Source organism: Aplidium turbinatum, chromosome 1 (genome assembly GCF_918807975.1).
Source record: "Aplidium turbinatum chromosome 1, kaAplTurb1.1, whole genome shotgun sequence".
NCBI classification, from domain to species: Eukaryota; Metazoa; Chordata; class Ascidiacea; order Aplousobranchia; family Polyclinidae; genus Aplidium; species Aplidium turbinatum.
The window spans coordinates 62,889,443-62,907,200 of NC_137472.1; the positions used below are offsets into that span (position 1 = coordinate 62,889,443).

The window sequence follows — 17,758 nt, forward strand, 5'->3', positions numbered from 1 at the left end:
ATCCATGCCTTTCCTCAGTGAAGGATCATTTATATATGCTAAAACCTATCGAAATTTTGATGTTGGCAGTCATCGACAAACACAGTGCAAGATCACATATGTGACTGCAGTATCTGTTGTGATGTTGTGACAAAACATTTTGAAGCCTTTGAACACTTTATATAAATTAACACTTTTGAATAAGTCAAAAAAACAACTATTTTTTAGATAGTACCAGGAGCTACTTTTAGCAATGAATTGAGATTGCATTTGCAAGATTAATCCAATTAGTTCATTTGTAAGACCAGCATATTAGCTAAGTAACATTAAATATGAACTTGCAATAAATATGTTGGATCTCTAATGTTACGTTTGTGCCTCAGCAAGGCAAACGCTCTCTCAAAGCTCCAACATTTGTAAAATAATTTGGAAACTGAACCTTTAACTGAAATGTTAAGTGGAAAGACATAGACAAAAACGATGGTTACGTCACGATGACGTAGCTCAAGAGCCGATGCAGATTGGTTAAAACAACAACGTCTTGTAATAAATATTGGTAACCACTGTTTTTGATGCACATTATAATGAAACATTATGGCGTAATTTTGGTTACTGTTGTGATGACTTCATATTTTTACTCTCCATTTTCTGTTTTGGTTTTTAAATGAAACTGATTTTTAAATAACAGAAACCACTCAAACGTTGATGGCACAACATAAAGACATATACAACCAAGCAACCACACGGCATTTAACATAATGGATTAAAATTGAAACATAAACTATAAGCTACAAACGTTTTCGGCCATACACACGTTAGCCCTTATCAAGTAACAAAAAATAACTGCTTATCATATCTACAATGAAAATGAATGACTGATCTAAACACTGAATTGAAAAACGAAATGCAAAATGAAACGGCAGAACAGAAGAAAGGCACATCACGTGGCGTTTAAATTACACCAGGCAAAGACGCAACATATGACGTATCAAGAAAAGACGTTGAGTAGATAAGAAGCACCTGAGGCAAACAACTGTGTATTGAGGCGAGGATTGTATGATTTTATTAGCAAAGCCTCGTGGATTTTAGTGTCGAATTCGGTGAAACATTTACGCATAATTCTAAAGGACTCCAATCCTTTAGAATTATGCGTACATGTTTCACCGAATTCGACACTAAAATCCACGAGGCTTTGCTAATAAAATCATACAATCCTCGCCTCAATACACAGTTGTTTGCCTCAGGTGCTTCTTATCTACTCAACGTCTTTTCTTGATACGTCATATGTTGCGTCTTTGCCTGGTGTAATTTAAACGCCACGTGATGTGCCTTTCTTCTGTTCTGCCGTTTCATTTTGCATTTCGTTTTTCAATTCAGTGTTTAGATCAGTCATTCATTTTCATTGTAGATATGATAAGCAGTTATTTTTTGTTACTTGATAAGGGCTAACGTGTGTATGGCCGAAAACGTTTGTAGCTTATAGTTTATGTTTCAATTTTAATCCATTATGTTAAATGCCGTGTGGTTGCTTGGTTGTATATGTCTGTGGCTGAAGAAAGTAACCTCTTTACCAAAATTGTACAACATAAAGACGTCAACCTATAAGCCTCGCTTTTAATTTAGTCTCACTTATCATCCTTGTTGATAAATATATTTCTTTACATTGATTTGTAAGACAATCACATAAAGCAAAGCGACATTAAATAGGAATGTGTCATAAACATTATAAACATGTTGAACACTTCATGATACTTGGCTTTATGCGTTTGTGGCTCAGCAAGGCAAACGCTCTCTCAAAGCTCCAACATTTGTGAAATATTTTGAAGGTTTTGAACACTTTAAATGAATTAACACTTTTGAAGAAGTAAAAAAGAAAAAACATTTCTTTGGATAATACCAGCCTTTACAATGCATTGGAAAAAAGCTTCGCTAGGCGGTTAAGTTTGAACGACGATTGCTCGTTTGGTAGATAAGATATAAACCTGAAACTTTTCAGGGGAATAAAACAAGACATAATCTTTCAATTTGTAACATATTAATGATTTTTTTGTAAAAATTAAATTGCTGAGAATCGGTACAAATTGGTAAAGTTTAAGTTATTACAAGATAAATATAGTACTTATTTTGTGCTTGCATTTAATTGATTCGTGTAGATATATAATCGTACTTTCCAACGATGGCAAAATTGTTAAAATCCGAGCAGAAACGAGAAAACTACAGCAAGTTTAGTAGAAGCACTATTTACAGATCACAGCAAACAGGGAGTAGCGTATACTGAATAAGGATAGATTCGCCTTTACAATGCATTGGAAAAAAGCTTCGCTGGGTGGTTAAGTTTGAACAACGATTGCTCGTTTGGTAGATGAGATATAAACTTGAAACTTTTCATGTGCATAAAACAAGACATATTCTTTTAGTTTACAAAAATTTAATGATTTTATTGTAAAAATTAAATTGCTGAAAATCGTTACAAGTTGGTGAAGTTTAAGTTATCACAAGATAAAGCTGGTACTTATTTTGTGCTACTGTTTAATTGATTCGTGTAGATCAGGGGTGGGGAACCTTTTTAGTATTGCGGGCCACATAAAATGAGAAATAACACAGGCGGGCCACTAAAATTTCGAAATTTTATTTACAGATAAAAAATGCAGCGAAGTAGACAATGATTTATTTCACTTTCACAGCTAGTGGGATTTCTGAAAGTTTTTATTTTTGGTGAGTCGTGTGATGTCTGCTGACACGGAAGATGTTGCAACTCTTAACTACATCTCCACGTTTTTATCAGTCAGTCTGGAGCGAAGCCGACTTTTTGTTAGATTCAATTTGGAAAAAAACTGCTCGCAACGGTAGGTGCTTCCAAACAGAGACACATGTTTCAAAGCATGTTTCCGCATGACTGGAAAATCATCAGCATTTATGTAGCGTTGATAAAAGTTGAGCAGTGGAATATTTTGGTACATCGCTTTCAACGTACCGTCACTCTGTGAGCTCTACTATTTCATGTTGGAAGTTACTAGGAACATCAGTTGCAACCACATTGAAAGGAGAGGCAAAAATATCTAACTCCATTTCTTTACTCTTTATGTCCAAAAATCTTGCATTAAATGTCTCCATAAGATTGACACATACATAGGCAATGGGTAGCCTATATTTGGCTGTTGTAGAAAGCTTTTGCTCTTGCAAGGTAGGAAAATGTGCGGTGTTATTGTTTTCAAGTTGTACTTTCCACAGGTAATTTAGCTTCAAATGATTTCACTTTTGCAAAAGAAAAAAAAAAAAATTACGAAATTTTGACGCGGGCCACATACAACAGTTACGCGGGCCGCATTCGGCCCGCGGGCCGCAGGTTCCCCATCCCTGGGTAGATGTATGAAGTGCTTTCCAACGATGGCAAAATTGTTAAAATCCGGACAGAATTGAGAAAGCTACAGCACTTTCAGTAGGAGGACTATTTACCGATCACTGCAAACAGGGGTGGCTTATACTGAATAAGGATCGATTCGCCTTCACAATGCATTGGAAAAAAGCTTCGCTGCGAGGTTAAGTTTGAACGACGATTGCTCGTTTGGTAGATGAGATATAAATCTGAAACTTTTCATGTGCATAAAGCAAGACATACTCTTTCAATTTGCAAAAGTTTAATAATTTTATTGTATAAAGTAAATAGCTGAGAATCGTTACAAGTTGGTAAAGTTTAAGTTATCACAAAAAAAAGATGGTACTTGTTTTGGATTTGTAGCCAATTGATTCGTGTAGATGTATGATCGTGCTTTCCAACGATGGCAAAATTGTTAAAATCCAAGCAGAAACAAGAAAACTACAGCAAGTTTAGTGGAAGCACTATTTACAGATCACTACAAACAAGGGTGGCTTATACTGAATAAGGATCGATTCGCCTTTACAATGCATTGGAAAAAAGCTTCGCTGGGTGGTTAAGTTTGAACGACGATTGCTCGTTTGGTAGATAAGATATAAACCTGAAACTTTTCAGGTGAATAAAGCAAGACATACTCTTTTTATTTGTAACATATTAATGATTTTGTTGTAAAAATTAAGTTGCTGAGAATCGGTACAAATTGGTGAAGTTTAAGTTATCACAAGATAAATCTAGTACTTATTTTGTGCTACTGTTTAATTGATTCGTGTAGATATATAATCGTACTTTCCAACGATGGCAAACTTGTTAAAATCCGAGCAGAAACAAGAAAACTACAGCAAGTTTAGTTGAAGCACTATTTACCGATCACAGCAAACAGGGGGTGGCGTATACTGAATAAGGATCGATTCGCCTTTACAATGCATTGGAAAAAAGCTTCGCTGGGCGGTTTAGTTTGAACAACGATTGCTCGTTTGGTAGATAAGATATAAATCTGAAACTTTTCAGGTGCGTAAAGCAAGACATACTCTTTGCATTTGCAGAAGATTAATGATTTTATTTTAAAAATTAAATCGCTGAGAATCGGTATAAATTGATGAAGTTTAAGTTATTACAAGATAAAGATAGTACTTGTTTTGGATTTTTAGCCAATTGATTCGTGTAGACTGTAGATGTATGATCGTGCTTTCCAACGATGGCAAAATTGTTAAAATCCGAGCAGAAACAAGAAAACTACAGCAAGTTTAGTTGAAGCACTATTTACCGAACACAGCAAACAGGGAGTGGCGTATACTGAATATGTGAATAAGGATCGATTCGCCTTTACAATGCATTGGAAAAAAGTGTCACTGAGCGGCTACGTTTGAACGATGATTGCCAGTTTTGTAAATAAGATATAAACTTGAAACTTTTCATGTGCATAAAGCAAGACATACTCTTTCCATTTGCAAAAGTTTAATAATTTTATTGTATAAAGTAAATTGATGAAAATTGTTACAAGTTGGTGAAGTTTAAGTTATCACAAAATAAAGCTAGTACTTATTTTGTGCTAACTGTTTAAATGATTCGTGTAGATGTATGATCGTGCTTTCCAACAATGGCAAAATTGTTAAAATCCGAGCAGAAATGAGAAAGCTACAGCACTTTCAGTGGAAGGACAATTTACCTATCACAGCAAACAGGGAGTGGCGTATACTGAATAAGGATCGATTCGCCTTTACAATGCATTGGAAAAAAGCTTCGCTGGGCGGTTAAGTTTGAACAACGATTGCTCGTTTGGTAGATGAGATATAAATCTGAAACTTTTCATGTGCATAAAGCAAGACATACTCTTTCAATTTGCAAAAGTTTAATAATTTTATTGTATAAAGTAAATAGCTGAGAATCGTTACAAGTTGGTAAAGTTTAAGTTATCACAAAAAAAAGATGGTACTTGTTTTGGATTTGTAGCCAATTGATTCGTGTAGATGTATGATCGTGCTTTCCAACGATGGCAAAATTGTTAAAATCCAAGCAGAAACAAGAAAACTACAGCAAGTTTAGTGGAAGCACTATTTACAGATCACTACAAACAAGGGTGGCTTATACTGAATAAGGATCGATTCGCCTTTACAATGCATTGGAAAAAAGCTTCGCTGGGTGGTTAAGTTTGAACGACGATTGCTCGTTTGGTAGATAAGATATAAACCTGAAACTTTTCAGGTGAATAAAGCAAGACATACTCTTTTTATTTGTAACATATTAATGATTTTGTTGTAAAAATTAAGTTGCTGAGAATCGGTACAAATTGGTGAAGTTTAAGTTATCACAAGATAAATCTAGTACTTATTTTGTGCTACTGTTTAATTGATTCGTGTAGATATATAATCGTACTTTCCAACGATGGCAAAATTGTTAAAATCCGAGCAGAAACAAGAAAACTACAGCAAGTTTAGTTGAAGCACTATTTACCGATCACAGCAAACAGGGGGTGGCGTATACTGAATAAGGATCGATTCGCCTTTACAATGCATTGGAAAAAAGCTTCGCTGGGCGGTTTAGTTTGAACAACGATTGCTCGTTTGGTAGATAAGATATAAATCTGAAACTTTTCAGGTGCGTAAAGCAAGACATACTCTTTGCATTTGCAGAAGATTAATGATTTTATTTTAAAAATTAAATCGCTGAGAATCGGTATAAATTGATGAAGTTTAAGTTATTACAAGATAAAGATAGTACTTGTTTTGGATTTTTAGCCAATTGATTCGTGTAGACTGTAGATGTATGATCGTGCTTTCCAACGATGGCAAAATTGTTAAAATCCGAGCAGAAACAAGAAAACTACAGCAAGTTTAGTTGAAGCACTATTTACCGAACACAGCAAACAGGGAGTGGCGTATACTGAATATGTGAATAAGGATCGATTCGCCTTTACAATGCATTGGAAAAAAGTGTCACTGAGCGGCTACGTTTGAACGATGATTGCCAGTTTTGTAAATAAGATATAAACTTGAAACTTTTCATGTGCATAAAGCAAGACATACTCTTTCCATTTGCAAAAGTTTAATAATTTTATTGTATAAAGTAAATTGATGAAAATTGTTACAAGTTGGTGAAGTTTAAGTTATCACAAAATAAAGCTAGTACTTATTTTGTGCTACTGTTTAAATGATTCGTGTAGATGTATGATCGTGCTTTCCAACAATGGCAAAATTGTTAAAATCCGAGCAGAAATGAGAAAGCTACAGCACTTTCAGTGGAAGGACAATTTACCTATCACAGCAAACAGGGAGTAGCGTATACTGAATAAGGATCGATTCGCCTTTACAATGCATTGGAAAAAAGCTTCGCTGGGCGGTTAAGTTTGAACAACGATTGCTCGTTTGGTAGATGAGATATAAACCTGAAACTTTTCATGTGCATAAAGCAAGACATATTCTTTTAGTTTGCAAAGATTTAATGATTTTATTGCAAAAATTAAATTGCTGAGAATCGTTACAAGTTGGTGAAGTTTAAGTTATCATAAGATAAATCTAGTATTTATTTTGTGCTACTGTTTAATTGATTCGTGTAGATATATAATCGTACTTTCCAACGATGGCAAAATTGTTAAAATCCGAGCAGAAACAAGAAAACTACAGCAAGTTTAGTTGAAGCACTATTTGCCGATCGCAGCAAACAGGGGTGGCTTATACTGAATAAGGATCGATTCGCCTTCACAATGCATTGGTAAAAAGTGTCGCCCAGCGGCTACGTTTGAATGACGATTGCCCGTTTTGTAGATAAGATATAAACCTGAAACTTTTCACGTGCATAAAGCAAGACATACTCTTTGCAGTTGCGTTAGATTGGTACTTTTTTTGTAAAAATTAAAATGCGAGCAGAAATTAGATAGCTACAACACATTTAGTTGCAAACGTTTCGTATTTTTATTTTTAAAGTTTAATTGGGTAAATTTTTAGTTGAATTGATGCAATTTGGTAACTTTTATGTCATTCTAGGTTGTTTTATTCAACACTCGACTTTGGTTTAATGTTTTTATTGTAAAAACACAGTAAAATTGTCAAAAAAATCATATCCATTCCGCCTTATCACCTCCATTCCGCCGCTTTTTACTTTCCTTTTTTCACCCTCCCAATAATAGTTGCGTCCGTTTTGTGACGTCATGTTGACCAGGGTGGCGGATTCTATACTTGCACCAAGACGGTGTTTCAACGTATAAGCCTTTTGTTTAGTTTAGTCTCATTTATCATCCTTGTTGAAATCTACTCATCTTATATATGAATATGAACATTTCACAAACCTTCCTGATCTCCAGATCGAACATTGGTTTGTTCGGGTTGATGAACAATGTTGGTTACGTTTCGCTGGTTGTGCACCTGGACCAATTGTTGATCAATATGATGATGATGATGGACGTTCAATACATTGATTTGAGATTGTTCTGTAAGAAAACACCGTTCCTTGAATTTAACCTTGAACACAAGTAACAGCGTTTGAACCAGGTTTGTGTTTTAGTATATAACATAGCCACACTCTTCAATCTTCTTATCGCTTGCTATACTAATTGTACGAATTTGATGGTCGAAAATCAGGTCATGTCGGAAATGCAAGGAAGCCAGTCAGTGTCCACCTTTAGGCACGTTATTAAGTGCCTTGCCTACGACACAGCAGCGTGTCCTTGAGTGGTGTCGAATCGGCGGCTTTCGAGCGTACCACGATATTTGAGCAATTTCTTAAACACATTCGTCAAAATAAACTCACCGGAATTTCCTGTCAATGGTCGTCCAGTTTCTTCAGTTGAAGTTGTTCTGTTTTCTTCTTGATTTCGTGGGAAAGACATTTTTTTTGTTAGCTGTTAGTCACCAAATCAAAATAAAACTTAACATGTTGTTGATGCTACAAAACACAATTGTGAGTCATAAGCATCTCTATTCCTTATCAAAGTAAACAAGACAAATCAAGCAACATAAATTTATATTGAGCAAACCAACACAAACGCATGATTTGAATAATAGTTTCGACTGTGGCTCATTGATCTCCATGTTTCATGTCGCCAAACTACCTTGTTTAACATCAAATGATACAAACCCATCTACGCGGGGTTCATAGGCTACATTATTGTTCTAACTCTAACTCATCCTCACCACCGAAACAACACAGCAAGTTATACTTTGATGTTTCCAGTTTTACCAACACTGGATTCGAATTCTGACCAACTAAATTACTAACTCGTCGACTGCGCAGAAGCATTCATCATCTCGCGTGTTATAGCCGAATGATCACGTGAGCAGTGCGTGACTTGGAAAACAATAGAAAAAAGAAATGTTCTTGCTGAAAAAGGTTTTTTAACTCACAAGCATAAACAGAAAGATTCTTTGCTTTACGAAATTGCAATGTTAGAAAGCGTTGAAACATTGTTTAATTTGCCATTTGAGGTTGGTTGGCAATTTATTTTGTGTTTCAATATTCCAACGTCAGTGAAACTTTGAAGAAACTGAAGTTTTTTATTGAAATATTTTGTCTTCAGAATCAATAATGAAATGGAACAATAGATTATTGTATCGCTTTCTATATCGAGTTTAATTTGAAACGAAATTAAGACAACAAATTTTTCAAAAAAAGGAAATATTTCAAGTTTTATGTTAAACAGCGAAATCAAAGACATTGAGGAGCTTTAAATGAAACAAATTTTACGGATAACAACTTGTTTGTGTATCATTCGATGAGAAAACAAGATTGCTGTGAGGGTGAGTTGCGTCAACCCCTGTAGGCCACGATACCACGCAGTTGGGGCATTAATTTTATTTCAACAAAACCTCTACCAAGCTATTCGGCCGCTGTTATGTGAATGTCCACAGGTTCGTTAATTGGTTCAAGTTCCATGGTTCCAATCTCAGTTCAACTCCCACGCAAGATAAGGCACCACGTGTTGAACAAACAATAACATCCCTTGTCTTGCAGTGCAGTATCTCGCGCTACATGGTGTTAATATTTATCTTAGAATATCGCGATAACAGCAATAATCGATAACGCTCCTGCCACTTCAAGCTTCTTTGACAACACTTTTGACTTTTTTAAACGAGGGTGCTCAATGACTTCACAAAACCCACATCTCATATCCTGCCTTCAAGGAATATTAGCAAGCGCGATGCTTATTATGACTTGCAAGATTAAATCCTAGTAGTTCCTCCCGTAGAGGTTATTGGCATTGTGGATTCGTGCGTCTCTGCGTACTCGGAAAAACCAGATTGCCTCCATCGCATTAAATGGAATAAGACTGCACATAACAACAGCTTCATTGTCTTGAGATGTAGCCAGTGGTTAAGAACGGAATACTGGACACCGTGGTACAATCTTGACGGAGATTCGATTCCCACTCAAATCAAGATTGCCACAATTTTCTTCAAATCGAAAGTTCGATTGTCGCTCCAGACAACATGGATATGCACCACTGACGATTAACGGTGAAAATTGAGTCCCAGACAGCAAATTTCCCATTTTTCATTGATTCAACGTCTGCAGACGTAAAAATGATGGATTTTGCTGTCGGGGAATGGCGTTTTCCATTTTCGTTCGGTCGCGTCTTAATTCGTTATTCTTGTATATTGATGCCTTCCACGGGTGGCACATATTATCGTGGCGGGCCGCCAGTTGGTGACCCCTGGTTTGGCGCATTCGAACAAGCACTTGGTTTTCACAAAACAATAGTAACCGACAATAGATGCTGCAACGAATTAAGTCATTGAAGCAGTAAAAAGAGTCAAGGATTTGTACTCCAAGTTACAAGTTACCTGCCTACATGAAAAATACAATCTATAAAAACTTCAAGACCAACAGTAATTCGCGTTTGCAAAGATGTGAAACAATGTTGCCAAATATTTAACCGATACCTTAATATGTGAGGAATGCCGAATTTTCTTGTACCTAAAGCTTTATTTTTATCGATAATCCGTCACTGGTTGTTACCCATGCTACATAGAGCTTCCTTCAAACGAACTCTCTGTTCACGATAAAAGTAGAATGCGCAACATAGCTAGGCCTACTAACAAACAATACAGGGGTAACCCAACCTGGATACCGCGTCTTTCAAACTCTTTGTTCAACATAAAAGTATAGAATCTGCAACATAGCTAGACCTGTTAAAGAACAATACAAAATACAATTGTCCCCAAGCTGGATACCGCGTCTTTCAAACTCTTTTTTTAAACATTAAAGTAGAATCTGCAACATAGCTAGACCTTCTAACGAACCATACAGGTGTAACCCAAGCTGGATACAAGATCCTACAAACTCTTTGTTCACGATAAAAGTAGAATCTGCAAAAAAGCCAGGCCTACTAACGAACAATACAGCGGTAACCCAAGCTGGATATGGCGTCTTGCCAACTCTTTGTTTGCAATAAAACAGCTTCTCGTAAATTTCCAACCTGGTATCAGATGATGTTTTTCAGAACTGGCGGAAGTACAAATGTCAATCACAATATTACGCCAAAATGCTGATGGGAAGAAAATGTTGATCAGCTATGAAGATTGAAGTTCCATGACGTAATTACTTAGAACAACGACAAGTTGCTTATGACCCTGATGCTGCTATGACATTCTTGCATATTAGCCTACGTGTGTTTTTGTCAAAGACGTTTCAATTTTGACATTAGGGTTCTGTGGAAAATTAAATACCTACATACTTTTCCAATGTTGATTTTGACATTGTATGATTTTTAGTTTCCTCACATGAAACACTTTTACTTTGCAGCATATTCATTATAATCGGTGATGTACGCTCATACAAAAAATATTGACGCCGTCAGCGTAGCCTAAACGCAAACGTTCGAAAAACCATACGCCGTATGCGTCAACGTAACTTGTAAAAAAAGTTGGCGGCGTCAGCGCATACACTAGCGTAAACTAATTTTGTTTGCTAGGTGCCAAACATTTACACGGTATAAATCACTCGAAACAAACAAGTTTGATTTTGAATTTCCACAAAGAAACACAAGCATCTGAATGTGTTCACCCAACATTTTGCTGTGTTTTGGTTCCAATATGTCTTTGCCCATTGAAAACATTCTTTCAACTGCAGCACTGGAAGGTATCGGCGTGCTGTAGTGAAAAAAATACATTAAAAAGTATGCGTTGACGCTATGCGCTAAAAAAACGTGAAAACTTTACGGCGTAGCCTCAAGCGCAAACTATCCAAAAAAATGTGGCCGTAAGTGATTGCGCAAACAAAACGTCTACGCCGCAAGTATGCGGCGCATACGTACATCTCTGATTATGGAAAATTAAATACCTACATACTTTTCCAATGTTGATTTTGACATTGTATGATTTTTAGTTTCCTCACATAGGCTACATGAAACACTTTTACTTTGCTGCATATTCATTATAATATATAATCTATAAGCCTATTACATCAACTCCAACCGTATTATTGTTGTTGAAGTAACTGGCGAGAACTTTTATGTGATCATTGTTGGGAGAGCTGCAGAGTGGCATATCTAACGGGAGAGCATCTGGTTGCCTGCCTTTGGAAAAACAACAAACTCTACCACGCCCATGCTACTTGCATAAATCGAGAATATACAAACTCTAACGTTCACCTATATTTTTCAGGTGTTCCAAGTACTATTTCAAATACGATTCGTTCGCTTGATATAAGTTCTTGTGAAAATATAAAACCAAAAACCGTTTGGCTGATTAGAATTAGTGTAGTCTAGAAGTGAAATTGAAATAAAAAGAGGTATGGATGGTTGTGACTTTTGCTGTTGAAACTCATGTTTAGCCCTTCGTTTTTCAATCTTTTTTGCAAGTTAACTGCTCAAGGAGGGGGGAGGGCGTTTTTGGATGAAATTCTTTCAGTTGTTACGTGTGATCCGTTGGTGCTATTTTAACAGAAGTTGCACTGGTGTGTAGAAAAATCATTTGGATATAACTTTGAAAAGTCAATATTCTAAAATTTTATATGTTAAACTTAATAGACTATTTCATTTTTCGCAAAGATACCCAAAAACGACAATTTTGGTTTATCTAGCCGCTGCTTAATTTTCTAAATAGAACTGCCCCCTTAATTACTGTGCTAATCCGATTTCATGCACAGATCTGGAGAATAAAGAGCTCGATCCACTGCACAAAGTGTGTTTGCCCACTTTATTGCATTCTTCTCTTGTGTTGTCGCTATATGTCAAGGCATCCGTTGGTTAACCACTGCCTGGTGTCGTCATCGATAGAAACTATAGTAGGCCTACCATATTTTCATCGCCTAAAAAGAGGACACGTTTCGTCAGCAAGTAAAATTACAAGTAGAATGTTACGTATGAAGATTTTTTTACATCTTTTTGGATAATTATAGACAGTTAGGCCTACAGCAAAAAAACAGACAAATTTGTTTTTCGCAAGCCGATTTGTGTGACAAAATAAAAATGCGATGTGATAATGTAATAAAAATGTGAGGCAGGCAGTATCTGTAGGTAGCCATGTCTTAACTTTTTTCAGAAAAAAGAGATCATCTTTAACGAAATCATAAAATTACTTACACTCATGGGCTCTATCCAAGGGGGGGTGAGGGGGGTGATCACCCCCCCACTAATTGGAGTGGGGGGGTGATCAATGCAAAATCACCCCCCCACTCATTTGGCTTTGAAAAGGTTTTGTGATATTTTATTGATCAAATTTTGAAAAATATATTTTCGCTGTTAGCACATTTTGAATTTTTTATTAATATGAATATATTTCATTTCAATATGATTTTTTGGTTTGGCAACCCTGAACTACGAGCCAGGCGTTTACATTGTGTTCTTAGTTTGCTTGGCAGCCACTTTAACAAGAAAAAAATCTGCCACTGCAAATGACTAGAATGACACCGCCAACCAATCAGTACATGTTATAAGAGGCTACCGTCCAATTGTGACCTTTCTCGCACTTAGCCAGAGAGTTAATCTTTGTTTTGAACTTTATTTGGTAATTACAGAACAAAAAAGAGCAATAGCAGTTGTGAGAATCGAACCCACATCAATGAAATGACTACTTTCTAACCCTAACCCCTAAACAGCCAACCAGCTGCCAACTTAGTCGGCAGCAGTGGTCGAGTGGTTAGCGTGTTGGGCTCGCAGTCGAGAGCCTGCATGTTCGACTCCACCCCCCGCACTTGCTGTTGTTTCTCTGGGGAAGCAACTTCACTATGAGTATAATTGCCTCTACTCAGTGATCGATTTCGAGTAATGGGTAGTACCAAATTTAAGTCATAAGTAGAGTAGACAACCGGAAACAGACATTGCCGTCGGCTGCAGCGTGGGTCAGGTGTACGTCAGAAGGCGTACACCGATGCATAGCGTTCAAGTCCGCTTTCTCGCAATGCAGGGTAAAAATATGAAAAACAAACAAACAGCTGATAGAAAATCCAGCACTTGATTTGCTTTGTATCATCTTCTTTTCGCCCTTTTTCACGTCACGGAAAACGTAGTTTATGATTGGTTCGAGTTTTCATTTGCAGTGTCAGAAATATTTCTTGTTAAGTGACTACCAGTTTGCTTACCCAAAAATGCCCTTTCAGAAACATACTTTGTGAAACGACTTGGAAACCCTATGCTTCGATCAGAAAGAAGCTGATGCTGCAATGGGGGGTCTGGGGGGCGCAGCCCCCCAGAAGTTGAAATGACTATGACGATTTTAGACCACTGTCCAAAAATCACCCCCCCGAATTCTAAAAGTGGATAGAGCCCCTGCTTACACTAAATATAATTGAAGTTGAATAGAGCTGTTAATGAAATGCTAAGGACAGACTCACCTAAAACTAAAAGGCTGATTCCTTCTTTGTAGGCTACCATTGTGGCTGCATGACAGATAAAATTTATTCTACCTTTGCACCTACATAAGTTGTACCGTAAGTATCCAACTATCCATGCCAAGATTTCTTTTGAAATAGGTTATTCATGTTATGCATAGTGCACATTGGATTATTTTTTCGATTTGCTTTACTTGACAAATTAGCCAAACTATTAGGCCTAAGTTGGTTATCAGCAGTGTTGTACGCGTCATTGAAATAATTTGACGGCGTCAGCGCGAATTGCCTAAAAACTTTACGGCGTAAAGGACTGCGTAAGCTTTTGAAGAAATTGACGGCGTCAGCGCTAATTTCTAGCGCTATTTTTTGCCAGCGTCTCATAAAACGGAAATATTTCAACCAAGTTCAGGCTAACAATAGCTATAAATAAAGAGCAGATATTATGTTTTGAGACTGTATTGTAATTAGCTGCTCAGCCTATTAGTTATTTCCTTGCAGAAAAACAAGCATTTCAAAACGTTTGTCTGATAATCTGCTGCGTTTTGGACGCATATTCAGGGGCGCCGGAGCGATTTTTGACTGGAGGGGCAAGAGTATGAAAAAAGGTGCACTTTTGTTGCTGAAAGGCCAATTTGTTTTTAAGTTTTAAGATAAGATATAGCGATAATGCTCATCTATCAGCTCATTATCGAGTAATGATACAAGTGTCCGCTATACAAACAACAATGGCACGGAAGGGCATCATGCTATTTTATAATGATGTAATATAACTTACTGTGATGGAGAATTTTGTGTCGTGAATATTATTTTGAGGCAAAAATATAACATTATAATTAGGCTAAAAGCGAATAGCATAAATTGTTATATTGCAAAGTGTGCAGTAGCTTACATGACCTTAAAAGGGCACCATTGCCCCCTCTTCCCTCCCCATCCACAGAAATTTGAGGGCAGGGGGCATCCGCTCCCCCCCCCCCGCTTCCGGCGCCCCTACGCATATTGTCCTTTCCAAGCGAAAACATGCGTTCCACAGCAGCGCTGGTTGGTATTGGTGTGTTGTATTTCAAAAACAAGTTGAAAACGTTTAATTAACGAGGTCCACTGCACCAACATCGCTCTTTTCAGGGGCATAGAGCTCTTGAAATAAAGTATATTTAACGTCCGCGATGCCATTCATGGATTTTTTGCTTTCTGTCTCTGATCCCTCGTTCTCAATACATGGGTGATCACCATTTGGCGAACTTCTTCCGCTTGTATTCCAGGGAGCCATTCCAACCAACGCCAAAGCCGGTAATTCGGATGAGTCGCGCTGGCCAAAATATATTGTGAAACTCTTATTGTGAAACGAGATTTTCTATGGAAACAAAAAATGACGCTTAGCGCTTGACGCTTAAAATCGGCAAAATAGTTGACGGCGCTATCACTTCCGTATCAACTGAAAAATAAATTGACGGCGCTAGCCTCAGCGTCAACAAAAAGTTGACGCCGTCAAATTGACGGCGTCAACGTACAACACTGGTTATCAGCAACGTCTACAAGCGCAGAATCAATAAGGCACCTGCAGCTAATAAGGCCCGCTAATTTTCAAACCTCAATATTTTTCTAAATACTGCATAATTTTGAACGAAACTTGGAATGAGGATACTTTGGGTCTATCTAAACAACATATCTATGACACAAGTTTCTAAGTAAAAGGAGTTGTAAAATATTAAAACAATAAAAAAAATCTCAAGCGGGCCTTATTAGATGCACGTGTTGTGAATAAGGCCCGGTTTGAATTAGCACCAAAAGTGATGGAAAAGATGTATTTTCACTATAACAACACCACAAAACAAATTCTAATCGACAACACAGGCACATAACTAATAATTAAATACACAGAGACAACTATTTCCTCCCCCGCCCAATGCTCCATTTTTTTAAAAAGCGACATGGTGTTTTTAGATATGGTAGGGATGATAAAGTATTTTGATTTTGAAAATGATATTTCCATTGCAATAACAAATTGGATTAATGGTGTAACAAGAATTGTTTAGGTCACTCAAGTCTTTAACCCTCACTTTCTTAACCAAGGGTGCACAACGTTACCTCAGGGGCCCATGGGCCTCATTACCAAAATTAGCCTAGTCTGATCATCATTATCAGTCTTGCTTTAATTAGAAAAAAAGTTCAAATTTATTGGTTTTACTGTATCAGCATGCACATATCTTTCACATAAAATGCAAAAAAACGGAAGTCAAAGCGGTTTGATAACTGCAGAACAGTCTAAAATATGTGAAAATTAATAAAACCACTCAATTTCAGTCCCCCCAAACCAGTGCTTCCACTTTTACAAAGCTAGGTTACCACTTGTATTACCACATTTGTCCTCAGATTACCACATTTTTTACCCGATCTTAATCGTATTTCGACTTACTTTTACATTAACACAGTGGCTATCTTTACCCACTTGTTGCCATAGTTACTATCAGGTGTTGTCAGAGTTAGGATTAAAGTTAGTAAGGGTTAAGGTAAGACTTAGGAATAAGGTTAGGGTTTTGATCTTTACCCAGAACTAAAAAATTTTCTAAAATGCAAGTTTTTATTTTCAACAGCTTTAAACTTTTCTCAAATTACGACAGAATTCCTTATCCGGCAACGCTATTATTTGGTTATATTTACACTATATAGTGTAAAATAAGGCCTAAAACAACTACTTAGTTTATTAACTAAGAGGTAGTTTATTAACTAAGAGAATTTGCTACGAAAAGTTGACTTAGTTGAAAAAACTTGTTCCATGCATAGATATTTGGTATTACCGAAATCCCAGATCGAAACTAACGCAGAAATCACTGCACTGCACACATAGTTATGTTCTAACATCTAACTTCATGAATAATAATGTATTGAATTTTAACTAATTACCCTACATTAGACTAATTGAAGCATTTTATGTAATATCAAAACAATAACAATAGGTAGCTACTGATTAAAGAGACTTTTGCACTCACCAACGCTTTGTTCGGCGACTCTGATAATATTATTCCTTAAAATAAATTCCAACAACAACCTGTCACGACTATGCAATATGCATTGCATGACACATGCCATTAGAAATTCGGTGTTTCAAACAAGGAATAGGTATCAACAAATCCTTACAAAGCTATAATGATGCTGAGGTAGAAAAATTTCATTACATTGATTCAACGTCTGAGACTACACAATGGATAAAAAATGTCGGATTTTCTGCCCTTTACTATTTCATGACCGAATTAACAAAAAAAAATGCCAGCCAGAAAAGCATACTTTTGTATCATCGTCTGTGTACGTTGAACAAAATCAATTTCTACTCAGCTGTCTGGGTGAATCTGGCAATTAACAGACAAAGTAAAATTAATTGAATTTAATTAAATCACAATTGTATTTGGTCAGATCCACAGCGAACAAAAACTTTCATTTTCACATTGATTTAACATCTTCAAACATTGGATCAATGTGAAAAAATTGAATTTGCTTTCCAATAGAAAATTGGGTCGAAGCGAAATACTTTGCAAAGAAAATTCTTTCAGGACGAAACAAAGCAGAGAGGGGAAACTCAATTTATCTATAATGAACATTATGAACGAGACTGCTGAGTGGCTGAAGATTTCCTGCCCTCCAATCTAG

At 36.6% G+C, this 17,758-nt stretch overlaps 2 protein-coding genes across 9 annotated transcripts in view; both read right to left on the bottom strand.

Annotated features, from left to right (window-relative positions):
- Window positions 1–17,758, bottom strand: part of LOC145774829 (uncharacterized) — a 395,287-nt gene that overhangs the window by 172,587 nt on the left and 204,942 nt on the right. Inside the window, exons 1-2 of one of the 8 annotated variants that reach the window (XM_082591138.1) lie at window positions 8,099–8,235; window positions 7,638–7,778 (exon numbers count right to left, since the gene is read on the bottom strand). The exons of the other annotated variants lie outside the window; for them this stretch is intronic. Coding sequence (XP_082447264.1) covers window positions 7,638–7,778; window positions 8,099–8,177 — 220 coding nt within the window. The 5' untranslated portion in view covers window positions 8,178–8,235. Of the gene's footprint in view, window positions 1–7,637; window positions 7,779–8,098; window positions 8,236–17,758 lie in introns of those variants that run through there. 8 annotated transcript variants of the gene reach the window in all.
- LOC145786235 (uncharacterized) overlaps window positions 1–17,758 on the bottom strand; it is a 370,479-nt gene that overhangs the window by 7,755 nt on the left and 344,966 nt on the right. The gene's annotated exons all lie outside the window — the stretch shown is intronic.